General features: G+C 31.9%; 2 protein-coding genes across 8 annotated transcripts in view; both read right to left on the bottom strand.

Moving 5' to 3' along the window:
• Window positions 1-89: 89 nt before the first annotated feature.
• Window positions 90-25943, bottom strand: LOC120607858 (pancreatic alpha-amylase). 2 transcript variants are annotated; one of them, XM_039869604.1, is made up of 11 exons: window positions 25731-25943; window positions 8011-8224; window positions 7523-7669; window positions 6454-6651; window positions 5509-5739; window positions 4617-4750; window positions 3722-3844; window positions 3528-3627; window positions 1841-1959; window positions 1615-1740; window positions 90-315 (listed from the first exon to the last, which is right to left on the bottom strand). In XM_039869604.1, exons 2-11 carry the CDS (start codon window positions 8176-8178, stop codon window positions 126-128), a joined length of 1536 nt encoding a protein of 511 aa, XP_039725538.1. In that variant the 5' UTR covers window positions 8179-8224; window positions 25731-25943; the 3' UTR covers window positions 90-125. The 2 variants fall into 2 exon arrangements, with proteins under 2 accessions (XP_039725538.1, XP_039725536.1); XM_039869602.1 differs by lacking the exon at window positions 25731-25943 and adding an exon at window positions 12007-12155.
• RNPC3 (RNA binding region (RNP1, RRM) containing 3) overlaps window positions 12668-27682 on the bottom strand; it is a 36244-nt gene continuing 21229 nt past the window's right edge. For 2 of the 6 annotated variants that reach the window (XM_039869599.1, XM_039869601.1), the window contains exon 15: window positions 25598-27358. The gene's annotated coding sequence lies outside the window, so the exon portion shown is untranslated. Of the gene's footprint in view, window positions 12711-25597; window positions 27359-27682 lie in introns of those variants that run through there. The other 4 variants (XR_005654252.1, XR_005654250.1, XR_005654251.1 and 1 more) reach the window with 4 other exon arrangements.

Genomic DNA, 27682 nt, shown 5'->3' with positions numbered 1-27682 from the left:
GAGTTTTCAAGTTGATTACTTATTATAGCTTTTAATAAAAATTAATAAATTATAAAAATTTATATATATGTGAAAAGAAACACACTTGGTTATTTCTCCGGATGTATATGTATTTAATTCAAATTTTACAGTTTAGATTCAGCATGAATTGCAACAAATGGATCTTCAGCAGAGTTACTAATAGAGAAATGAGCATTTCCATCACCAGAAACATAGATTTTAATTCCTGTACAATTGTCACCAATTTTATCTCCAGAAATAACATCACAGTATGTGCCAGTAGGAAGACCAGTTTGCAAAGTTAAAGATAGTGGCCTGTAAAATAAAATTTAAGATTTAACTTGAGTTCGATACAATTAAAAACAAGAATACAGATTATCTCTAAAACAAGCAACTTCACTTTGTATTGTAGAACTCTAAGTAGTCAAGGTCTCAGTGAGCAGAGAATGCAAAACAAAGACCTCTCCAGTGGATGTGAATAGTTTTCTCAGGTCCAAAAGCAATCTTATAGAAGATTCAGCAATTTCCTAATCAATAGTGAATATTACCAAAAAATTAAGGTTGAAGAATATCGGTGAACATTTGAGTTGAAATGCTATCCTTAGATAAAAGTACTTTCTGTGGTAAACACAAATATTTAAATTTGTCCTCATCTGAATGTAAGAAAACATGAATTACTTTCAAAAATTTAAATTTGAGTATATCTTCAAAAATCTTTTTCAAGAGGCTATAATGAATTTGGGCATAGATAACAATAATCTAGTATTTATAGTGAAGATGTATGTAGTTTTAAATATAAAGCTGTCTCATACATTTATTTTGGTTCTCCCACCCACCAAAGACAAAAATTAAAGGACTAGCCATGGATTCTTTTCACAAGAAGATATATATATTTTTTGTCAATAAAATATAATTTAGGCTAGAATGAGATAAGCATGAGTGAAAGTTGCCCTTGGATTGAGACATTTCAACTGCTTACAAAGCGGTCTTCTAAGCCATAGTTCTATACATGAGAGAATCAGTACACCAAGAGGCAGAGGAGGTAAGTATGACAAATGAAAGCCAGTAATAAGAAGTCTCAGCACTAAAACCCAAAAATCTCCTGAGGTGAACACTGACCATTAGATGCATCGTCTTTCCACACATGCTTTAAAATATATATTATTTGTCACAGAGAGACAAAGAAGTGAAGGAAAAAAGACCTGAGAACCAGATATAAGAGTAGTTGAAAAAAGATCTAGAAAAAAGTTATATCAGTACTGAGGCACTATTTTTCTATCACTTAAATAAAAGGTGGGTCTTTATGACATGTTATTCTAGTGATTTCACAACCTTTATATTAACTGCTCTGTGTATTTTGTGTGAGGTGTATATGTGAGCATATACATTTGCATCGCATCTGCACACGATATACAAGGGTACACAAAAAAATAACTACGTAAAATAGCCCTTAGAAAGAAGAGGTCAAAAGAATAAGAGCCATCATCATTTTTTTTTCTGGCTCTTTTCTAATCTCTAACTATATTTCCAATACAAAAAAGTAAATGAGCAGGAAGAGAAAAGAACTAAGAACGTATTAGTAAAAAATATAATTTCAAATTGATAACTACTTACCAGTCATCATTGTTAAAGACAATGAATCCTCTGTTTCCTCTTCCAAAAGCTACTTGGTTGCTACCATTATCCCACCAGTTTGTAAAAGGTTGGCCATCAACTACATTACGGAACATAACCATGTTCCTAAAAACAACATATCATGTAATTGCTATGAATACTTCAACAGTTTAAAATAAAATGTTCATAAAGTTATTAGAGGATATCTCTAAATAAGTATTCCCACCTTATTTGACGCCATCGATGTTCACAGACCCAGTCATTGCCACAAGTAGTGTCCGCATTAATAGTAACTTCTTTAATTACTCCATTATTATTTGGTGGCCCGATCCAATCATTAACATCCTTAATTAGCAAAAAGATAAAAAATGCTTAGATTTTTAATATTACTTATGTTTGCCTCTTCCTTTTCTAGTATGCCAAACCCAATTTGTCTCATTTAGGTCTCTGCACTGTCTTCATTTGGAATCTAACTCCTTCAGTAGTTTTACAGAATTTTACCAAATTCACATCATCTTCTCTCTAACTTCTCATTCTCTAGTGCCATATTTCAAAGGTAACATTTTTTTTCCCTCTCATTTTCTTTACAAGGAATTGGAATGGCTTTTAACATCGCTGTAGGCGGTGCAATCATTGAAATAGCAAGGAGTTTAGGGTCAGAGACAGGAATAAAACAGATTTTATTACTACTAGCTAAGAAAACTTAGTCCATATACATAACTTCTCTGTCTCATTTTCCTATTCTGTAAAGATTGCTTAGTTGTTATAAAAATTAAATAATATATATGAAAATACCTTGAATAGAATTGCTAAGTAAATATTAGTTTCCTTCATTTTTTCTTTGGGATAAATGTACTCATCAATACATCACAATATTCTTTACTAATTTGACCAGATGTTTAAAATTGTGTTTTTCTGACTGGTACTTTTAAAGATAAAGACAGAAAAAAAAAGATTCAGTCTGGGAAGGTTATCCATGTGCGTCTTAAAATCATGTCATATGATGAACAGTGGATAAAACTTAGAGTTTTTAGCACGCAGAAGTTTTAGAAAAGTGGAAATGTTATGGAAAAAAGAGAAACTGACATAGTCCATGACTCCTGACAGCAGAAATAAGACAAATTAGTGGAAACTATAGAAGTTGGTTCAATATAAAAAAACATCTTCTAAATTTAAAGCTGTTTAACAATAGAATGAGCTGTATAAACTAACAGGCATTTTAATTGAAAGGAATCTAGAAGAAACTAGATAAAAATCTAATTTTTAGTGAAGAGAATTTTCTGCTTTAAGTATGAAGTTGCTACATACAATGCTGCATCTGAAGTCTTCACCTTCTACTCAGATTAATATCTTTACCGTATCACACATATTTTCTCATCCTTATCTTTTCCAGAATAGTCTGCCAAGTTCTCTTCTTTAATATATATATTTTCCTTCCAAATAAGATACTTATAAGATTCTCTCCAATTTAATCTCAGTTCAACCAGATCATTGGCCTTCCATAGAACTTTTATAAAAAAGCATTTAACAAGTATTTATATTGCTTGTGCTATGGGCAGGTACTATTTTAAGTTCTTTACAAGTGTTATTTGTAATCCATATACCAACTCTGTGAAGTAGGTACTTTTGAGAAATACATATTTTACTCATTGTATTCTTATTTTAAAGTGTTTTTGGGAAGTAAGGAGTTATGTTTCTCATATTTCTGAAATAGCTTGCATACTTTTTGACAATAGAGACCATAATTTAATTTTTAATACCCACTGCAGACTGCATTGCTAAAAGTCCTACATCAGGTTTAGACTTAAATATTTAGTAAATAAATAATAACTTTAATAGCACCATGTGAAAGTAAAACAAAACTGCCTTTCTTTTCTTAAGAAAAAGATATTTTATACAACACCAAAACTTACTTTTCCATTTTCAAAATATCTTGGCCAACGGAAGCTTGACATTACTCGTGTAAATCCATAAGGATGAGCGAGCATAAATCCAACTCCCATTTTGTACAGTCTAAAAGTTACAAAAACGATATCATCATAGAAGAAACCAATGTTTTTAGTGTTATTACAAGGTAGGTAAAATAATAGGGAACTTTGTTTCCTACCTAGAATCCCAGAATGTAAGAATAGATGCTCCTCCAGCTCCATGTCCTCTCTGATTGTCATGGTTATCCACAAAGACAAGAGCTCTATCAGAAGGCATGAAACCCCAGCCTTCTCCCCAGTTCCTATTTAAAAAAAATACAAACACGCACATTCTTTTACGACAGATTTATAGTAACTTAAATGTGTATTTCTTTCAGTATAGCATCCTCAAATGAAATTCTCTCTCTGATTATATGGTTATTCTTAGGATTTTTAAATATGCAAAATATATAGATCTAGCTATTTATCTACAAATACATATTATGCGCATATATATGTATGAATTATTTGTATTACATTTATCTTACAGGTATAAATTTGTTATATAAAAAAAGTCCTTTTATAAGTTTTAGTATACTATAATTTAGATGGACTTCAGAAGGGTCAACATCCATACCATAATACACAGAATGGCAAACTGGGTTAAAATAAGACTTTAATATTATTCTTTTATAATATAAACACTTTAATATTTAAAATTAATTAGCTGATATAATGTATGTACATTCCACAGCATGCCCACATTGTAGGTACTTTATAAATGATAGAATCATTTTAACAATAACCGGGACTTCACAGGTTATATGCAAATGTTAGCCAAATCTAGTATAGTCATATAATACATAAATTGAAATCTCTAGGTTATGTTTTGAGTTTCAAGACATACTTTCCTGTGATTTACATTAAAAAAAAAGGATGATCAATTGGAGTTTGGGAAAGTATAACATTTGTTATTAGTAACTGAATCCTTGAAAGCTGTCTAAATAACAAGGTCCTAAGAAGATAACTCATGTTAGGATAATATGATTAATAAGTCTGTGAAATAATTCATAGGACAAATCACATTTCATTTACTTTAAGTAAGCCATCTTCTCTCCACTCCATTTGCGCAGAACTGTGCCTAGTTTTGCACCATACTTAAATTCTGTCACACGGCCATTTTCAAAGTACTCACTGCTTTTAATTGGCTCACTACCCAAATCAATTACCTAGAAGAAATATAAGGGAAAATATCATTTTAAGTAAGAATTTTAAAGAATTTTAACCAACTAGTTAATATTGTATAGAAAATGTCTTTAAACTATTTGCTTTTTTTAAATATCCAAAATGATTTTCCTTATATCAAGATTGTTACTTATTTTTTTTGCTAAAGTATATGCTACAGTATTAAAAGTAACATGATGATGAGGTGACCTGTTGTTCTGTGAAAAGTCTGACACAATTTAGTCTTGCACATAAATCATAAAAACAATAGCTCACAATATCAGCCAACATTTCTAAGTGCTTGATAAATATTAACTTATCTAACTCTCCAACAAAAATAAAGACATAACCAGTATCATTATCTCTTTTCCTCACATGAAAAAAATGTTGCATAGGGAGGTTAATCAATTTGCCTAAAAGATCACAGCTAATAGTGCTATAGACAGGAATTAAACTCGGACAGACTGGCTCAAGACCACAACTGTTATTATGTCTTCTCTAATGGTCTCTGAGGAGATAGTAAATGATGCAAAGATGTTTGCAGCCTAAAAAATTCTCTACATGTGATAAAGAATTAAAGAAATAAAGAATTGTCTCTGAATAAAAGAAGGTTAAAGAACACTGTTTTATACAAATGATTCCTGTTCTACATACTGTCCTATATAAATGATTCAGTTATTAACCTACAGAAATTGCATTTTTAGATTAAATCTATTTATTTTTCTAATGAATTACATTATCTTTTATATACACATATATGTACCTCCTGGTAAATGAAAGGTTTACTTCCTTCGGGGAACCAGGTTGTGTTTAGATTATGCAGTCTGTCCAAAATTGCCTTCATGTCTCCAGGCCACATGTGCTTAGCAGCATCAATTCTGAATCCTGCTACACCAATGTCGATGAGATGGTTCAGATATTCGGCAATCTTGGAACGAACATAATCTTTCTCCAGTTTAAGATCAAGTAGACCAACCAAACGACAATCTCTGACCTATTGAGAAAAAAATTTTGTGACTGATACATAAAATGTCATCTTACCTGAGAATCCATTTGATTATTCATTCATTTATTTATTAATATATATTTCTATATTCATTTATTTATTAATATATATTTCTATAATGCCTTCTTTGCATTGGGCACTGGGGATATTTATGGTCTAGTATGGACATATCTTTGAAATATTTTTTATTATAAAAAATGAAGAATGTAGAAAATAAAGTAAATGAGTTTTTTAATTGGGAAAAATTAAATTGGGGAAAATGTTCTAAATATTGATTCGAGATTCTTATTTCTAAACAGTCAGATCTAGAATCCTGTTCTCCTAAGGCATCTAAGTTAGTAGTTAAATGGAGATCAATAAGCTATATGTGTACAATTAAAGGCATAAACAGATCTTAATTCAGATTACTGTTTATTTTTTATTTTTTATTTTATTATTTTTATAACCATTTTTATTTTTTAAATTATTTTTTTAAATTTTTTAAATTAAGTTTATTGGACTAACATCAGTTAATACAACTATATAATTTTCAGGTGTACATTATCATTTGACATCTGTATATTCTATTGTGTGTTTATCACCCAAAGTCCAGTTTCCTTCAGCTACCATATATTTGATCCCTTTTATCCACATCACTCTCCCCCTAAACCCTGTATTTGACCACTTTTACCCTGTCTACCTTCCAGTTATTTTTTTAATTACCTGATAAGGATCATTGTAGTTCTCAATGTCTCCACTTCCAGTTTTACATTTACCATCATTAAAATCCCAACCAGAGAAAGGGACTGCTGGAAAATCCCTATTTCCAGGGTTGAAGTAACTTCCACAAGTACTGCTAGTTCCTGCAGCCACAGCATTTCCACACATATGATTAATTACAGCATCCACGTAAATATGAACCTGAAAGGCAAAGTTTCTATTTGTTTGATTTATAGAGGTAGAAATCTATATTATTACTTATTAAAGTTTACAATGTTAATGACTCTACAAAATATTTGTTATTTTATAACTTATCTTCCTTGAAGACCAAAAGTAAAGTGGGAAAGGAAATCAAGGTGAACCAAAGATCTGCATGCATCTAGCCACATGTTAAAACAAATACATATCTCGGCATCTAGATACACATTTATTTTACATATAAAATTCTATCATATTATACAGACACATATAATAAAATAATGGAATCAAAAACTACCATAACTATGAGAAAATGCAAAGAGTTTCTTTTGGAGGGAAAGTAAAAATAAGTTGAGACAAGAGATATTATTGATTTTTAAATGTTCATGGGTCATCCTAAGAAAGCTGTCAGCCTCTACTTAGCATCTAAAGAGAGGAAGGTGAACTCTCTCTCATTATGCTCTTTATTACAGAGATTATATCTATTTACCATCAAAATACCTATGGGAAAGAAGACCTAGGAATTTTGAGTGGAGATACAAGTCACATAAAAGTGACAGCAAATATGGTAACTGAAATTTCAAATGCCTAACTAGAAAAGTATTTCCCAGAAATGTGTATAGTTATAAAGGTTAAAAGTTAATATTTGCTTTATAAGAAGGATGGCTATAAACTGTGACTCACAATCTTCTTCAGCAGTAGCAGATAAAACGGCACATATATGAAGATTTACGAAAGGTGAATATAAGACAACATTTAAATTTTAATTATAAAGTAAAATAAAAAAATATGGAAAATGTTCTACTCAAAAGGAGCAAGACAGGAGAAGTTATTTTTTTTTGTGTAATCTTTTTAAAGGAAAATAATCACTTACACCAACATTGTTACATCTAGTCACCATGTCTTTGAATTCATCTTCGTTTCCAGATCTTGTACATAACTTGTAGCTAATTGGTTGGTATCTTTCCCACCAAGGTCTTGAAGGGTTGTTAATTACAACATTTTCATTGGGTGGGGAGATCTACAAATAAAACAATCTTAAGTATCAAATTATGGCTTACTTTATGTTATTGGCTACTCTAGAAAATAATGATCTAAAATTATTTCCGAATCTTTGTATATACAGCCATATTTCGTTACAATCACTTGAAATTATTAACAGTACATTGGAAATGTTCTGCCAAAGAAAGAATATATCAAAAACAAAACATAAAGTTGCCAAGAATACCAATTATTTTTTCCTCAGAACACTGTTTTACTTATTTGTGAAGTAAAATGTTGCCCAAGCTTCACAGATATAGATCATAATACCATTTACTATAAGCAAAGCAAATTGCAATTTATACTATCAACAATACCCACCTGAACCCCTCCAAATCCTTTGGGAGCTAAGTATCGCTCACATTCAAGAGCAATATCAACCCAGCGCCACTCAAACAGATGAACAATAGATGTTTGTCCAGGTTTGATATTTGGGGCATACTGGGCCCAGCAGAGCCCAATGGCTGCAAGCAATAGAAAGTACTTCATTTTGCTTTGAAGCTGCCAGTATTTTTTCTAGCGACTATTTATATTCCTGTAAGACATGTATTTTACAAAGTCAATGTTAACATAAATACTCAAAGTACAAAATGTTTATTCGTTATCTAAAAAGGATTATCAATAATAGTGTTAACAGGTGAAGAACATTTATAAAATTTCCCAGGAAAACAATCTAACTGATCTTTTAGAACTTAATGTTTTCCTTACCAAGAGAATATTAAACTTTTTAAACATATGGCATTATATACATATATGTATGTATGTATGTATGTATGTATGTATGTATGTATGTATGTTGTTAATCATGTACTATTTATTTAGGATTAGAATTTCTTTTTAAAGTCTTTCACTGATAGAAAGAAAATAACAATCAGAGCAAACTGAGTTCATACTCAAAATATTGCCTTAACTATCTATTTGCAAATATCTGTAATGTCTCAACCTCAAAAAGAAACAGGATATTCATTTCAGTTCTGTTCTTCACTCTAGCCAAAATTTTTAGTTACTTAAATTTCTGCATCAAATTTAAGAAACTATTTGTGAGTTGAATATCCATGAATTAGGAAAACAGACTTTTCTCCTCCATCAAAACATGGCTATAGCAATAGTATATGTGCATGTTTCTCATTATAGCCCCAAATCTTGTGTACCTAATAAAATACTAAAGAATTCATGTCTCCCTTCCTTCTTAATATAAGTGAAATCATGTAAAAGAGAATAATAATACAGGTAGGAAAACTTAATTCATTCATCCAACATATATTAACTGAGTGCTTTTTGCTAAGTACATGGATGGTGTTTGGGGTGCAATGATGAACAAGATGGACAAGATTCTTGTTCTCAAGGAGCCTACATTCTTGTGAAAGGGAAAGAAAATATATGAATAAATAATAATAAGAAGAAAACAATTTAAGATAGCAATAAGTATGAAATAATGGGGTAACAAAATAGGAAGTGACTTCGCCATCAGAAAAGTAACATGATTAGAGCTTTTAGAGTATATAAAATGGAATGGAAGGTGAAGAGAATTGAGACAGAAACAATTGAAAACTTGTGCAGTAGTAAATAGAGCAATGATGAAAATCTGTCTATGTTAACGCAGTAAAAATGAAAATGATGAGAGTTTAGTAAATTGTTACCAGTGATTAGAAGAATGACAATGCTATTATCATTCACAGTGCAATCTAGTGGCAGACTTGGTTTAGGGAAACTGAAGAATTAACATGGGATACACTGAGTTTGCGGTATAAAAAAACAATGGATATGAAGAGCAGAGATTTTGGATTTTTCGGGAGGGGGAAGAAAAGCAATGATAGTTTCAGAAATGATACATGAAATACTTAACAACTGATTTAGCACAGACATTGACCAGATGATACTCACAAGCAACTATTATGTACAGGTCAATGCACACTGGCTGAATTATCTCAAGCTGGACCCTTGAGAGTTGACAAGGTACCAAGAGATGCTGAATTCAAAGTTAAAACTTTGGGCAAAGCCCACCAGTCTCTGACAGGTCAGGTAGGAGGGAGCATATAAAGAAGTGTCTTCATAGTAGAGAAAGGAGTTTCATTATCACAGAAAGGTTTTCAAAACACATAAGAAGGAAAATGTGCAAGGAAGATGGAAGACTAAATAAATAGAGATGAGCATTAGAAAGAGAACAGGGGAGAAGCCTGACTAAATAGTGGATGATAGTGATAAAGAGTTGGGAGTTAGAGAAGCATCATTTGAACTTCATACTTGACTCAAGGTTCCAAATGTTGAAATGTAAAGGTTAGGAACATGACCTTAGAAGTTAGATAAACTAGTTTAAATCCTAACTTTGTCATTTAACAGCTGTTTGACCGTGGAAAGTAATCTAAATTTATCTATAAACTAGAAAAAGTAATGTGTACCTCACAGAGTTATGATGATTAGATGAACTAACACAAAGCTGTTATCTTAGTACATGGATACAATAAGAGCACAATATATTTGGAGGCTGTAATTTTCCTGTTATTACTGTGTTGTTATTTTTACTGCTGGTACTATTGAAATTGCTTATAAAGTCATGCTCTCTTCCTACTTTCATTTATTATCACTTGGACATTCTCTTTTTTTTTCCCATTCCACTCTTCCCAAATTCTAATAATACCTTCTACTTCTCAGACATATCTTCATATCCCCTAGAGGAATAGATGGCTGTAAGAAACCTGCTATTTTCCCCACACTTTCTTTTTTTTTAACCTCTTTAGAGCTTCCAGCAGACCACGTGTTGGTTTGAAAATAACTCATCATCAACTCATCAGTTAACTCTGAGTTATTCTTTTAATAACAAATAAGTGTTTTTCACAATGCATTTTAAGATGACATTAAAATAAAGAATAACTTCCAGACATAATTGGGGGAATTGTACTAGCATCCCAGCATAGGTGGAGATATACAAAAATATAATAAGCTTCTGCCAAGGGTCAGGCATTGCCTTAGCTTTTCTCATTTAATCTTAATTTTCATCTTAATCAGTCTAAAGAGCTATGAACTCTACAGGACAAGCATTGAAAACTAAAGTATATTTATTCCTGTGAAGTAAAACCTGTAAGCAAATCATTGATGTATTTGGCATCAATAACAAAACAAAAAAACAAGAACTTGAAATGGTTCTTATATCTACTTCCTATTAGTTTTCCTAAAATGGTTCACCTCTGAGAAGATATTCACAGTTATTAATATTAATATCAGTGTTCTGTTGCCCACATCTCATATTATCTGGATTGCTCTACAAAGAGGAAATTTCTTTTATTTTAAAGCTCTAGTCATTACTAGAATATGCCAAATAAGATGCTACAGGAATTCCTTAAAAAATATGAACTAGAGCATATGATAATATCCTAACAACAAAGCAATGCTCCTTAAGGAGTATATTTAAAGCGTCAATAAAACATATCCAATGGTAAGAAGAAAAAATTCTGCTCAGACATCTCCATGAAGTTGCTAGTTTCTTAAGTTCGCAAGTTTTTTTTCTGTGTTACCTAAGAGGCATTTGATACTTAATGTCCACAATATGAATGACATTATAGGGGAATGGCTCTAGTATAAATTCAGGATTTCTCTTAACATGTCAGATATAAATTTAGTCATTTAGCTTAAAGTCTTAAATCACACCAAAGCCAAAGAGCTCTATTAAAATGTTAAGCAAAAAGCAGTAGTAAAGAAATTTGTAACTATTTCTGTGGCTTCATTTTTATCTATATAAATATTAGTTACCTATATAAGCATCGGTTATTTACAAAGTTCTTTTCCCCTATCCAAAGCAGCCTCACATTTCAGGCAGATACTAATATGTTTTTTAATATGTAAATGAATTAACATTAACCAAGAAGAGAAGTTGTCTACTCTTGTCATTTGTAGTTATTAGAATAAATGCTTCATATTTAAATATATTTATGGCAAGTAATTTAATAAAAGTATCATTAAAAATTTTAATGGAAATACCTTTAGTGTCACATCTACGTTTGTTATTTTATCACTTATATTTATCTCCGAGTGTTTTTATTTTTTTCTATTTCCCCATTTTTCAATATTCTAGAAGCTTCGATAGTGTTATTACTATAATATTTTGTCAAAGTAGTGGTTCTTACTGAAAAGTCATAATTCCTCTAAATTTTACAGTGAATCTCATGTACAATTTTCTCAATACCCCATCATCTATGAGCACCTCCACCCCAATAAAAAAGGAAAGGAAAAAAAAAAAAGAAAAATGAAACTGAACTCAGGATAGTAAGTCGCATGTGAAAGTTAAGAGTAAAGAAGGCAAAGATAATCAAGTTTGCCTACCAGATTTTTGAAATAAGAGAAACATTTTGAGTGAAGGCTCAGACGCATTTCAAATATAAATACATTCTGTGCTGCTGTACTTCAAATAAAAGTACATTCTGTGCTGCCGAAAACTGAAACTTGAATTGTCAACAAACCTAAAATAGATTGTGAAATTTGAACTCTACCAAACCACATGACAGAAACCGCTTATTTCAAGACAAAAACTAAGTGGGTAGGGGGGAAACTACATATTCAAAAAATATTAACATGACTTACCACATTGCCGTCTTTAAATCAACAATCTTTCAAATCCACAGTTCAGTCTTCTTTCAATTGTAAAATAACAGCAACAACAAAAAGTATTGTTTTCTCTTTAATTAGGAAAAAAATGCTGATTTTAGGACTTTGTAGATTTTCTATAATCCTCCTCCTTTCAGTCGGTGCTCTTATAACGCTGTCTTAATTCTCCACATCTAATTTGTATGTGTAAGCTGAGCTCCACGACCACACCAGATCACTCCTGTCTCCTCAGCAAACCAGTCTTCTCTCCCCTGCTCAATTTGCTAACCAGTCACATCTTCTAATTACACTGTACCTTTTTAGTTATATGCTTTCTCTTTGTCTTCCTTTCTCTTGCTCCATATCGGCTCCCAATCTCAACTAGTCTTTTTTTTTTTTCCTGAATCATTTACGTTAATCTACAGGAAATCTTCTAAAGTAACCTTAAAGACACAGATTAAAATTGTGTCAAATTAGTTAAATAAGTATAAATAGAATGTAAGTAGTCTCCAAACCAAAAATCTAATTTTGAATTCAAGCTTTGCCATTTACTATGTGAACCTTAAAGAAAACATTAAGTCTATAGGTTGCATTTAGGTCCTTATTTAGAAAATGAGAATAACAGTACGGTTGATAAATATAATAAAAATACAAAAATGACTAACCACATGCACTGTGACAATGTGCACCACTATGTATTGTCACTTTGATTTCTTACACATACATAAATGTAAGATATAATTATGATTATACCCAACTTTAAAAAGAAGAAACCAAGACACTGAGAAATTAAGTAGTCTAATTTGCCAAATGGTCAAATCTTAGTAAATGTTGAGACTGAAATTCAAAACCAAGAACTCTAACTATGTAATGAGCTCTTAGCCACTGTTCAGTCTTAGTCTCTGTCACTGGATTGTTATAATAAATCTAATAAAATATCATATGTGAAGATACTTGATAATCTGGAAATTTTTGTTTAGCTAATATTCATATGTTTAGAAGATTGCAAAAGTAGTAAATATTATTTCCTGTTTTTCAAATTTTTACGCTAAACAAAATTAATTTTCCTGTTAAAATATTTATTCCTGATCTCATATGCACCCATAAAATGTATTGTTGTTCATAAATCTTCAATATTCCTTCCTGCAGTTGAAATATAAATCCCTATCCTATTGAATTCAGGAGTTTCCATGTGATTTTCTTTGGCAATGAAATGCAAGCTGAAGTAATATGTTTTAATTTGAGGCCACTGTGATTGCTAATCCATGTGTCAAAATGTTCAGTGACAGATTATAAAGTGACTGATATGAAGAATCCCCTTGTTGATCTGAGATGTACAAAAGAAGTAACTTGGTTATTGAATGCCACTGAAGATCTTTAGTTTTTGTTAATGCGACATAACCCATTCTATTCTGATGCAACCATTAAGTTCCCATAAGTTCTTTGATTCATAAGATATTCTATATGACATTTCCTTTCTCTTGAGATGTAGGAAGTCAATCAACAGTAGAATAAATCATTGAATCAGAGAATATTAACACTGAAAGAGACTATTAGAATAAATTAGTCCAGTGATTTCCAGATTTGAGTTCTAAGTAGTTAAAATTTCAAAAAAAATTGTATAAAAATAAAAAATATTTTTAACACATCATGAAATTTAGCTTTGTAAAAAATCAACCATTAATACATTGTTCTTGTCTTTTTTGTTGTTGTTATTTGGAACCACTCATCTAAATTAAGTCTTATTTTATTGATATAGAACACAAGAGCTAAGAACACGAGAAGCAGCATTTACATTAAACAAGTAATCGTTCTAAAAAGTAACAAAACTGTGATGTCAGCATCATGGCAGCCTGAATCATTCCTCTTTTCTCTCCTCTTTGCTTTGCAGCTAACTGGACATCCATAACTGAACAAAAATGCCTCTACACATTATACCACAACACCCAGATTTCTACCCACCTGTGCATCTGAAAGTGAATGAATAGTACTTTGTAGGGGGCTATGGATTCAGGGGAATTGATGAGGCTACCCTACTCCAAACTTGCCCATCTAGGGAAAAGGGAAACTTAGAATGTGCACAACTGGGCAAACACTAATGGGAAATCAAGAATTTGTGAGGGTCGCCTTTGGTTTCTTTCTAAGTTTTCTATCTCTTTATTGATATTTCCATTTTATTCATACATTTTATTTATTTATTCATTTTCTTTGTCTAGTATGTCTGCCATTAAATCTTCCTAAAGGATAGTTTGTTAATTTTTTTTCTTTCTTTCAATCGGCCAGACTTTCCAATTTCTTGGTATGTCTTTTGTTGTCTTATTGTTGCTGACAACTGGACATTTGAATTTAACAATATGGTAACTCTGTTAATCAGATTATCTCCTTCTCCTAGTGTTTGCTGTTTTTATTTTTTGTTTTTGATTATTGTACGCTGTCTCTGCACTGAGGATCAGCTTAAGTTGTAAAACCCAAGGTCTTCCCAGATCTTTTTTGAGCCTTTCCCTGAGCATTTATGGTCAACTTCTAATTTTCCTCATATATGCACTTGTTTTTGAATGTCCTAGTCTTTAATGTCTGGTTCCCAAAAGGGGAAGAAGAAAAAAAGGGGGAAGAAAAGGAGAGGAGCTCACAAGAGGAGGTACAGCAATCATGGCCCACCTCTGCACCTCTATGATCAAAAGCAACAATCGGCTATCAGAGCAAATTCCCAAAATTTGAAAGTCCAGGTCCTTTTTGCCTACCCTGGCTTCTACCAATTATGTGCAAGTTGCTCCAGGAACACATGCACAGCTGCCTACCACATGGCTGGGGTTGAGGAATAAGTAGCTCCTTCTATGCTAAGAGCTGAAACTGAATGAAATTAACTGCAATTTACTGTCCAAACATTCCCCTAGAATTTGCAAATATTCATTAAACTCCAGAGTTCCACAATTGTTGCATTAGCCAGTTTCTACCAGTGCTATTGTTGTCCAGGTGGGAAAATGGATTCCCGGTGCTTCTTAGTCCACCATGTTCCCAGAATCTTCTCATGTACAGGTCTGTGTGAATAGTTTTTTTTGTTCCTTTTGGATACTCAGAAGTGTGATGACTAGGTCATATGTAAGTGTGTATGTTTAACTTTATAACAAACTTCCCCAAACTGTTTTTGCAAAGCAGATGTACAATTTTGTACTTCCAACAGAAATGGATGAGAGCTATAGTGGCTCCACATTCTTGACAACTCTTGGTACTGTAAGAATTTATTTTAAGCCATTCTAATCTGTGTAGTGCTATTTTATTATTATATTTTGTACTTGTCTAATGGCTAATCATGGTATGCATCTTTTCGTATGCTTATTTGCCATTTGTAAATCTTTGGTAAAGTGTCTTCAAATTTACTGTCCATTTTTTTTGATGGGCAGGTGTTTTTTGTTTTATCGAGTTTTGAAAGTTCTTTATATATTCTGGATACGATCTTTGTCAAATATATGCTTTGCAAAGATGTTTCCCAGTATGTGGCTTGCCTTTTTGTTTTCTTCTAAAAAGCAAAAGATTTTTACTTGAAGTCCAATTTATCCTTTATTGTTTTAGTGGATTAAACTTTTGGTGTTGTATACTCCATGTCTGATCAAAGTCATGCAGATTTTAACCTATGCTCTCTCTAGAAGTTTTATATTTTAGTTTTACATTTTATATTGAAGTCTATTATCCATTTTAAATACTTTTTTTTGTATAAAGTTAAAAAAATGCATTGAAGTCCTTCTTGTTCTGTATTTGCATACCAGATGTCCAATTATTCTAGCATATGTTGAAATAACTATCCTTATTCCATAAAATTGCCTTCTCTCCTCTGTCGAAAATTAATTTACTATAAATGTGTGAGTCTATCTCTGGACTTTTCTGTTCCAGTGATGTCTATTCTTTTGCCAATACTGCACTATCTTGATTACTCCAGCTTTAAAATAAGTCTTAGAATGACTTATAGTTTAAAAGAGTGACATAGTTTAGAAGTGCACTGGTTATTTTAGTTCTGTTGCTTTTTCAAATAAATATGAATTAGTCTGGCAAAACCAACAAAATACATGCTAAGATTTTTTAATGCTAATCAATTTGGGAAGAGCTGACATCTTAACAATCATGAGTCTTTTAACTCATGTACATTTATCTTTCTCTACTCATTGCCACTTTTTATTATCAAAAAGTGATGGTTTTCACCATACAGGTTTAGTACATGTTATGATAGATTTATACCTAATTATTTCAGTTTTGGTACTATTGCAATTGGTTAAGAAAAAATTTCAATATCTAGTTGCTTATTGCTAGTATATATATTTTCAAGTTGAACTACAATTGGTTTCTGCATCTTTAAAATTGCAACCTTGCTTAACTCATTTGGTTGTAGGAACTTTTCTTTGGTATATTCTACATAAACAATCCTGTCATCTCTGAATAGGGACAATTTTATTTCTTCATTTCCAATTTGCGTGGCTTTTTGTTGTTGTTTTATGCACTGGCTATCCGTGAGATGTTGAATAGGACCAGTGAGTGTGTACTTTCTTGCCATGTTCTCAGTCTTAGGTGGAAAACATTTAGTCTTTAACCATTAAGTACTAGGATAGCTATAGTTTTGGAGACATTCTGTACCAAATTAAAGACGCTCTATTCCTAGTTTACTGTTTTTATGAATATTTAATTTTGTCATGCTTTCCCTTCATTTATGCTTTTTCTTCTTCAGTCTGTTGATATTTGATTTTCAGGTTGAACTAGCCTGTATTTCCCAAGATAAACTTCACTTGACCATAATGCATAATCCTTTTTACATATTACTTGATTAATTTAACATTTAGGATTTTTGCATTTGTCTAATGGTTACTCATGAGAAGTAGTAATATTTAGTTTTCTTGTACTTTTGTTTGGTTTTATGCAAGATTCAAAATAAATTTGGAAGTGTTTTCTTATACAGAATGGTTTCTTCATTTAATTTTTTATCATATTTCACTAGTGAAACTACCTAGGCCATAAGGTTTCTTTGCAGGAAAGTTTTTAATTATAAAATTATTAAACAGATATAGGATTGTTCAGGTAACCTACTTCTCAAATAAGCTTTGGTTGTCTGTCATGTTCAGACAATTGGTTCATTTCATCTGAGTAGTCAAATTTATAAAAATACACTTGTTCAAAATATTCCAGTATTATTTTGTTACAATTTGGGGAACAGTCTTTTTTTTTTTTTTCTCTTGCAATCTGGATAGAACTTTCTCAATTTTATTGATCTTTTCAGAAACCAGATTTGTTTACAATAGTATTTTCTACTGTTTCTTGTTTATAAGTTCATTGGTGTGTGCTTGTTTCTTTGTTCTGCTTGCTCTGGCTTTAATTTGCTCTTCTTTTTCTAGTTCCTTAAAGTAGAATGTTAAATCGTCAATCTGATTTCTTTTATTTAAGCAAATTTCCTTTAAGAATTCCTTTAGCTGTATTTTGATTTTTATCCAAATTATTTAGTTGTATTTTCATTTTTATCCAAATTATTTCTAATTTCCCTTAAGAATCCTGTTGTTTAGAAATGTGTTATTTAATATCCAGCAATTTGGGAGATTTCTCATATTTTTCTATTAAGATATCTAGATTAATTTAGGGAAAGGTCAGAATATACTTTGTATGATCTGTTTAGGTTTTGAATTTGTTAATGTGTTTCATGATACAGAATCATGTGTTTTCCAAATGATTCACAGTTGTTTAGTCTTTGGGGTAGGGAAGGAAGAAAAATCTTACTTTTTTTTATCCATAAGACATACAGTTCAAAAACAGATGTACAGTATATTGTGGTTTTAAAATTTCTTATGGGGTGATTTCAAAAGTGTAAAAATGCTCTTTTGAGTGGCACTAACAAAAAATAGCTGAGAAACACTGGTTTAGAGGTATTCCACTATTTTATTTTCATTTAAGTTGTGATATGTTTTTCATACAGAAAAATGTAAAAAAAAAAAAAAAGACTCTATGTCCCAAGACCAGGATTTAACAGATGTTATCATTTTGCCAAAACATTCTTCAAATGTCTTTTTTAAAGAAAAACGCTATATAGAGCTATCCACTACAATTCAGTCATTATCTCTTCCATCAATTTCTTCCACAGTAGGATATTTGATGTCTCCATAAATAATGCATGATATTTTGTCTTTTTCTAAGCTCTGAAAAATTTGATATAATCAATTAATGTGCTGCTCAGATTTTCTTCTTGAACTCTTAGACCTCCAAAGATCCTGGTATATAAGTACTATGTAAGTAGTATATTGGTGCTATGTCATAATTTAAAAAATTAAATTTCCTTTTGTGTAGTCAAAGCCACTTCTCATTTCTAATTGATATAGATTTTTTTTAATAGATGTAATCCCATTTTAGATGTCTGATTTTAATCAAGATGTTCTAAAGTCTTGTTTGATCTGTTAGGTTTTCCCCCGTGGCATTAAAGCTTATGCTTGTTGGGTAGAGTTTCTTTTTTGGCACTTTTTCAATATTCATGAGTCTCGGTTATCAAGCAGATTCTCTGCTTCTCTTTATCTGAATGCTATACCTATACTAGTTTGCTTTCAGCAAGTGTCAGAGTAAGACATGTAGTAGCTTAAGTTCTTGGGGTGGGAACTCTATTCCTCCTAAGAAATATCAGTTCTGTCTCTTATGTGCCTAACACATTGGTTAACTCCCATCTCTACTAAACAACTCTACTGAGGTCACTTTTTTTTTCTTTTACATGCATTAGTTACAGGAATTAAATGTAATAAAGTCTCTTATTAACTTACAGTTGAACTTTATTTAAAAAAACTCCATTGCTCACAAAGGAAAGTATTCTTTTCTTATAAGATGGTAATGATCAAATAATTACTAGATCTAAGCATTCCGTACAGTGTCTTTTGAATTTTAGGTGCTTAATAGGTATTCTTCCCCCTTACTTCTTTGAAAGCCTTAATATCTCTTGATATTGATTTTGAAGGAGTCTCATTTGCACAGTATATACTTTCCAAATCATCTAAAACAGCAACTTGAGTGCTATTGTCTTTTGATGATTTCCCTAATCAGGATTATGGTGATTCTGTTCATGTTACTAAGAGTAGGAGGCAGAGCCGTGACTAGGATGAGGCGGGCAGCAGTTGTGTTATTTTGAGAGTGTCTCCTTAAATTATACCATCTAGGTGCCTCATACTCATCTCAATGCTCATAGAAGGCATAAATGGAAAACAACCAGAAGGCAATAAGAGTTTTGTGTATTATATATTGTAGTAAAACATTTGCTTTTGATTGCCTAATACCTAGTTTCTCTCTCAATTTCATATGCTTTTCTTTTGAAGATAAAGCCTTTCCCAACTCTCATTTCATGTGATTTACAAGAAACTTCATTCTTTATCTCAGGGTTGACATATTTGGCCCACTGGACTTGACCAGTCAGGGTACCAAATTCCTCCAGCAAAAGAAGAAAAGAAAAGGTACTTCTTGTTTAAAGTAATTGAAAAATTTAATGATAAACTAGCTGTTAGAGCTTTTGCTATAGGCTAAAATTTATTGGTATTTCTCCATTTCATGACTTTTTAAAAAAACTCATGGATCATAATGAGTTGTCTTCAGGGTAATTATTAGGATAATGGTTAACAGCCCCAAGTATAGCTCTACCCAGTTTAAAAAAAGTTTTTGTACCAAGCTCTGGAAATCCTTGTAATTGGACCTACTTGGGGGCATATGCTCAATTTATGAAATAGGCATGAGGTTGAGATGGTTGTGCATTATCTATAAAGTAGTTAATTCCTAGACACCAAAGTTCTTAAACTTGTCCAAGAGTCTCATGCTCCAAGGGTACCAAGGTAGAAAAAGAAGTGCTAGGCATCTCAGTGATAATCAAGGTAGAAAGTTGACTGAAGTTTAGTCTAAGACCTCAGTATTTTTACATAACCTTGGAAACTGGGGTAAGTTAAGTCATCATTACTACCACCATGAGAGCTGTTTATTGGGAACTTAAATACATACACAGACACACACACACACACACACACAATTTGTTTTAAGTATTTTAAATTCATCAAATCACCTTGACAATGACTCTAAGGTAGGTATTATTATCATCTCCATCGAAACTGATGAGGGTAAAAAAAAAATTGCCTGAGGTCATAAAGCAATTAAGCCATACAAACAAGACTTGAATTTAGAACCTATGCCTGTAAAACCACAATATAGTTTTTCAGCAAACTAGGCTAAATGTCCTGTCACTGTGGCAGGATGAGAGTCAGTTTTATTTTAGTTGATTTTTAAAAATATTGTTTTTGCATAACTCAGATTTATATGTTCTAAGGAGTAATTTCATTTATCTCTTGGCTTACTAGTTCTATCATAATTCTTGACAATTTTAAAATCCACTTAGATGATTCTTTCAATATCTGAATTTCTCAATTTCTTGACTTCATCTCTTTCCATGATTGCTTGCATTCAACTACCATGTTCACATCCTAGAACTTATGTAATTAAATTACTGTACTGTCTCCAATACTGTTATTTTCAGTCACCTTACTCATTTCAAACTCCCAAATTTCTATTTCTACTAGTAAATAACTCAAACATATCTTCAACCATACTGATTTTTACAATCATATCATTTCTTCACTGTGTCAACCTCCTTTATTTTCTCACTTTGTTCTTTACCCCGATTACTTTCCATGTGCCCTCTTTATAATCATTCCCTTGAATACATAAATACCTTTTCCCTTCTGTCTGCTGTATTCACCTAGAAAAATCACACCTTTGGTTACATTTGAGCTGGTGTCTACTCAATGATGCCACCTAGGCTAAACATAACTGGAGAAAAACACAAAACCATGTTCGCTGATCTCACTTAAATGAACAACCATCGACTTCAAGTGGGCACTTTAAGTACTGTCAAGCAATCCTTATAAGAGTCTGTTTTCTCTACCTCTTTCCTAAATGTCTATTTTACACCTTTTCTTTCCTCAATCCAACACTTTTTCCCAACACTTTTCCCCTCTTCTTCATGACCTTGCTTCCTATTTCACTGACAATAAAACTTTAAGACACCCTATTATATCTACCAAAACACAAATACTTAGACCTACATAATCTTTCCTTTCTCCATATTATTAATGAGCTGTTTGCACATCCATCTTTAAACTAACCCTTCTATCTGTACACCACATCTATGGCTCCAGCAATATCCCTCTCCTTTCTGCATTTCTCCCCACCTCTACTGGATTAGTCTTATACAAACCTGCCATGTTCACGATCTTTATAAAACAAACAGTATAAAAAGCAAAAACCTTCTTGATACTATATCCCCCTGCACTCACAGCCCATTTCTCTATTGCCCTTGAGAGCAAGACTCCCTAAAAGAGCTGTCTTCGATTCTCACTATAAAAAATTCTACCATTCTCTTGACTACCTCCTCTCACTCCTTCCACCCAACAAATCAGTTTGTCAAAATCAAGGGTACAAATGTTGCTAAACCCAACGTTCAATCCTCAGAATTCATTTTTTTTTTTTTGCATCATCAACAGATTTATTTGATCATACCTATCTACTTGAGATACAGTCTTTATTTGGCTTCTACTTATTCATCCCATCTTCTTTAATGGTTCCTTACCTAACTTGACACTTAAACATTAACATGTTACAGGGTTCACTTCTCCACACTTCTAATCTCTATCATTAAAATTCTCATTTTCCTTATTTCACAATGCTATGAATAAAGGGGAAGAAGCTGTGATTCACAATAGCATTCCAACAAAGACCTGAATCTTTGGGCAGTGACTCTAAGGTGAGGCTGTTATCACATACTCACAGGAGAGTATCAACAAGAACAAATTAAATACAGGCATAAATTTTATTGCACTTTGCTTTATTGCACTTTGTAGAGATTACGTTTTTTACAAATTGAAGGTTTGTGGCAACCCAGAATCGAAAGTTTATTGGCTCCATTTTTCCAATAGCATTTGCTCACTTTGTGTTTGTGTCACATTTTGTTAATTCTTGCAGTCTTTCAAACTTTTTCGTTATTATTATATTTGTTATGGTGATCTGTGATCAGTGATCTTTGATGTCACTGCTGTAACTGTTTCGGGGCTCCACGAACCATGCCCATATAATAAGATGGCGAACTTTATCAACAAATGTTGTGTGTTCTGACTGCTCCCCCGACAGGCTGTTCCCAGTTTCTCTCCCAATCCTCATGTTTCCCAACTTTCTGAGACACAATACCAAAATTAGGCCAATCAACAACCCTACAATGACTTTTAAGTTTTCAAGGGCTAGGAAGAGTTACTTGTCTTTCACTTTAAATCAAAAGCTAGAAATTAAGCTTAGTGAGGAGGCAATGTCAAAGGCTGAGATATTATACTAGTTTCAGGTGTACAGCATAATGGAAGACATTTATATAATTTGTGAAGTGATCCCCCCGATTAGTCTAGTACCTACCCGGCACTATACACAGTTATTACAATATTATTGACATTACCTATGCTGTACTTTACATCTCCATGACTATTTTGTAAGTACCAATTTATACTTATTAATTCCTTTACCTTTTTCATCTGGTGCCCCCAATCACCTTCCCATCTGGCAATCATCAGTTTGTTCTCTGTATCTATGAATGTTTTTGTTTTGTTTATTCTTTAGATTCCTTATCTAAATGTCCAACCACTACGCTATACACCTGAAACTAATATAAAATAATTCAAAATGTCAGTTGTAATTCAAATTTTTAAATAAATAAATAAAAATTTAAGAAAGGCATTTTAACATGTGATTTAATTTAATCCTGAAACAAATGGTATGAGAAAGAATATTATCTTCATGATATGAATGAGGAAATAATTTGAGGAGAACATATTACTCAAGGTCATCTATTTTAAAAAGTGGAATTGTATTTGAATCCTGGTGTTGGGATTTCAAATCAAACTTTGCACTATCCAAATAAAAAAAAAAAAGACAAAAAAACCAAAAAAAACACAACAAAATAGGTGGAAAGCTAGGTCTCTTGTGCCAGTTAGCCAAGTTATGAATGTGAAAGAAAAGTTTTTGAAGGAAATTAAGTGCTCTTCAGTGAATAAACAAATGATAAGAAAGCAAATATGCAGAAAGTTTTAGTGGTCTAGACAGAAGATCAAACAAGTCACAACATTCCCTTAAGTGAAAGCCTAACCCAGAGCAAGGCCCTAACTCTCTTCCACTCTATGAAGGCTAAGTGAGAAAACTGCAGAAGTTTTTAAGGTAGACAAAGCGGTCTTATATTGGAAGATGATGACATATAGGATTTTCATAGCTAGAGGAGAAATCAATGCTTGGCTTCAAAGCTTCAAAGGACAGCTGACTCTCTCGTAAGGGCTAATGTAGCTGATCACTTTAAGTTGAAGGCAATGCTCATGTACCATTCTGAAAATCCTAGTGCCCTTAAGAATTATGCTTAATCTACACTGCCTGTGCTCTGTAAATGGAACAACAAAACCTAGCATGACAACACATCTATTTACAACATGATTTACTGAATATTTTAAGCCCACTGTTGAGACCTGCTGCTCAGAAAAAGATTCCTTTCAAAATATTACTGCTCACTGACAATGTAACTGGTCATCACCCAAAGGAGATGTATAATGTGATTGCTTTCATGCTTGCTAACATAAGATCGATTTTGCAGCCCATGGATTAAGGAATAATTTTGACTTTAAAGCCTTTTTATTCAGCTATAAGAACAGATGACAACATGGATGGACCTCGAGATAATCATGCTAAACGAAATAAGCCAGACAAAAGAAGTTGAAAACATATCACTTATATATGGGACATAAACCTGAAAGCAACAAATGAACAGGACAAGCAGAGACTCATGGACATAGACAATAGACTAGTGGTTACCAGAGGGGAGGGAGAAGAGGAGGAGGAAAATAGATGGTAGGTTAAGGTCCAAATATGGGAAAAAAAAAAAAAGACATGGCATAAGAGGTAAAAAAAAAAAAAGCTTTTTATTTAAGAAATATATTCCATAAGGCTATTATTACTGCTATAGATAGTGATTCCTCTGATGGATCTGGGAAAAGTAAATTGACAACCTCCTGGAAAGGATTTATCATTCTGAAAGCCATTAAGAACATTCGTGCTGCATGAAAAGTGGTGAAAATATCAACATTAACAGAAGTTTAGAAGAAGGTGATGCCAACCCTCATGGATGACTTTGAGGAGTTTAAGATTTCGGTGGAGGAACTGCAATGTGGTGAAAATAGCAAGAGAACTAGAAGTGGAGCCTGAAGATGTGATTAAATTGCTACAATCTCATGATAACAGATGAGGAGTTGCTTCTTATAGATGAACAAAGAAAGTGATTGAATCTACTCCTGGTAAAGATGCTGTGAAGATTGTTGAAATGACAACAAAAGATTCAGAATATGACAAACTTAGATGATAAAGCAGCGGCAGGGTTTGAGAGGACTGACTCCAGTTTTGAAAGGTCCATTGTGGATAAAGCGCTATCAAACGGCATCACATGCTACAGAGAAATCGTTCATTAAAAAAATCAATTGATTTGGCAAACTTCATTGTTGTCTTATTTTAAGAAATTGCCACTACAACCTTCAGCAACCACCACCTTGATCAGTCAGCAGCCATCAACATTGAATGAAGTAAGCCCATTCACCAATAAAAAGATTATGACTCACTGAAGTCTCAGATAATAGCATTTTCTAGCAATAAAGTATTTTTAAATTTAGGTATGTACATTGTCTTTTTAAACATAATGCTATTGCATACTTAACAGACTACACAGTATTGTATAATATAACTTTTATATGCACTGGGAAATCAAAAAAATATATATTTGTGTGACTTGCTTTACTGTGATAGTCTCGAACCAAACCCATAATCTCTCTCAAGTATGCTTGTATAGCAAAGTTTTCCTACTTACATTCAGTTGAAACTAATTTCACTAAGGGAACAGAATAATTTTATATGGAAAACATTTACATCTTTTGAGTGGTATTCTGATAGATTTTGGGGGCACAAAAATTGAAGCCTAAATTAGAGCAAAAATACAAATTCTTTAAACTAGGAAAAATCCCCCACTACTAAAAACAAAAACTCATAGCCAAACAAAGCAACTCCTAAAATAATTACAAGAAATAATAAATAAGATAACTATAAAAAAAACAAAATTTGCAAGTACACTAGTATCCAGGTAAGAATGAATAAGGTGCAATATTTGTAATATTAAAAGAAAATTTATATTTATATTATAAAATTACCTTAATAAAGTTACATAATTTTCAAATTATACTTTCCTAGATGTGTAAAACACATTAAAAAATTAAGAATATTATTTTATTGGATAGAAAATAATTTATTATATATGAGGAAGATGATTAAAATACACATAATATATCTCCGATAAACTAATTTAAGTGCATATAGATTTAATTTTTAAATACACTTTAAAAGCTGTTACGCACAGTTCCATAGTCCAGGTTGCCAATTTCTTCTCCTCAAAGGTGGAACACACTTGGAAGATATGGAATTCGAAAGGAACCTAAAATACCATAAAAGTTCATTAAAAATAATCATGATTATAAAACAGTTCACTAGTTTAAAAATAACTAAAAGCTAAAATATTTACATTTAGAAAATTAGTGAATCATGTCAGTACAAAATTTTAATTGTCTAAGAAACACCTTATACATAAATTGATTTATAACATTAAAAAATAAAACATTTAACTGTACCTATTGAAAAAAACAACAGCAACTTTAATACCTATAATTCTTTGTTCTTTTAGGGTAATAATGATTATTAACAGGAGTTTGAATTGTTTTCTCAGAACTAATAACAGTGGGATTTGCAAGAAGAAAATACAGAGGCGCTAACTCTTTATTTTCCTACTTATAAAAGGTTGGATGGCTAGGTTGGTATTAGGCATCTAACCATTATAATCTAACAAGTAGTATCCAAACTGGTCAGTCATAACTGCTCTAAGGGAACCTTTTTATATTAGATTCTTGTCCCATTTCCAGAGATTCTGACTTATTAGTTCTAATATGGAGATGAGGAGTCTTTATGTATAAAAATCCTTCCTTGGTGGTTCTCGACATTGGCTGAATATTAGAATTAAAACTTTGGGAGGTTTGAAAAATCCCAATATCTATGTTGGATGCCAGACTGATAAAACCAAAACTCTGGGTGGGAAACCCAGGCCCCGGTATATTTTTTACTGTTATATTATTATTGTGTTTATTCTTAAACAGTATTTTAAAAAAGTTTCCCGGGTATTTTCAATGTGCAGCCAAGATTGAGAACCCTGTTCTGGGTGATTCTGGTCATCGACCAGTCTGGAAACCACTGTTCTTACGTATCCACCAGGATTGTTTCTTTTCACTTAATGTACTACACCCTGAGTCAACATTCTGTCTTTTCCCTCTGTTACTCTTCTTTCTTTCGTTTCATTTTGTTTAGAAAAAGAAGAGGAAAAAAATACTTCTACTTGCTCTCTATCTCAAAAGAGATTTCAATAATAACATTAACCTCAGATGTGAGGTCTGCTGCTCTTATTTGTAATTTACATAGAAATCCAGTTATTTCACTTTTCGATATATGTGCTTTTTAAAAGAAAAAAAAAAATCCTTTCCCCAAATTTTACAACACATTATACAGAATACCTAAACCAAATATGTCATAAAACAGAACACAAGTGTTACTAAATTAGGTTTAGGAAATACATAAATAGAACAAAACTAAATTCTGTATTAAAGGAAATGCACACATTCTATAAGTAAATAAATTGACCTGATTCACTAACTTTCCCTGGAAAAATTTCATAACCTAAAGGACAACATAGGAAATTTAGCAACAAATCTAAAAAAAAAAAACAAATAAAAGATTTGTTCAAGCAACACTGATATTTTAGAAGTACTTCATTTGAATAAATTATAAAAAAAATATTGCTTACTCTGAATCAATGGATGGGGGAGGGACAAAACATTTCTAAGAAAAACAAAATCCAAAAAGCACTGCCCCAAAAAGGATACAACAAGAAAGGATACTCTTTGTATGACAGTATTACAGCAGTATTTACGCAGGAATGCTTCTAAAGAAGAACAGCAGAATGTAGTTTAATTTTTTCTTATTTTTCACATTAAATTTACAAATAAATGATTTTTTAAAAACACACAATTGAAAGTATTTTTTGTTAACTGTTCCACTCAGGTATTTGTAAGACTTCTGACTACTCCAATATAGACACTTTAAAACAAAATTCAAATATTCACAGTGTCTCTACAAAAGGAATAAACATTAAACAAATTTTCTCTTAGTTATATAATTTTTTCAGTTTAACACACTGGTAATTTGACCCATTTTTTTTTCTAGTTTACAAAGGCAGATTTAAAATAAAATAAAAAAACAAATATAT

This window comes from Pteropus medius, unplaced genomic scaffold (genome assembly GCF_902729225.1).
Source record: "Pteropus medius unplaced genomic scaffold, Ma_sr-lr_union100, whole genome shotgun sequence".
In the NCBI taxonomy this organism is placed as follows: Eukaryota; Metazoa; Chordata; class Mammalia; order Chiroptera; family Pteropodidae; genus Pteropus; species Pteropus medius.
The sequence above is the reverse complement of the archived record's forward strand: the minus strand, read 5'-3'. Positions and strand labels throughout refer to the sequence as shown.

What these genes read in the sequence shown, in the direction of transcription:
- LOC120607858 (XM_039869604.1), bottom strand. Translation starts at nt 8,178, where the DNA reads ATGAAGTACTTTCTATTGCTTGCAGCCATTGGGCTCTGCTGGGCCCAG. An exon ending in AAGGATTTGGAGGGGTTCAG is followed by an intron (nt 7,670 to 8,010) that starts GTGGGTATTGTT and finishes TTTTATTTGTAG; the next exon opens with ATCTCCCCACCCAATGAAAA. An exon ending in CATCGATGGCGTCAAATAAG is followed by an intron (nt 1,741 to 1,840) that starts GTGGGAATACTT and finishes TGTTGTTTTTAG; the next exon opens with GAACATGGTTATGTTCCGTA.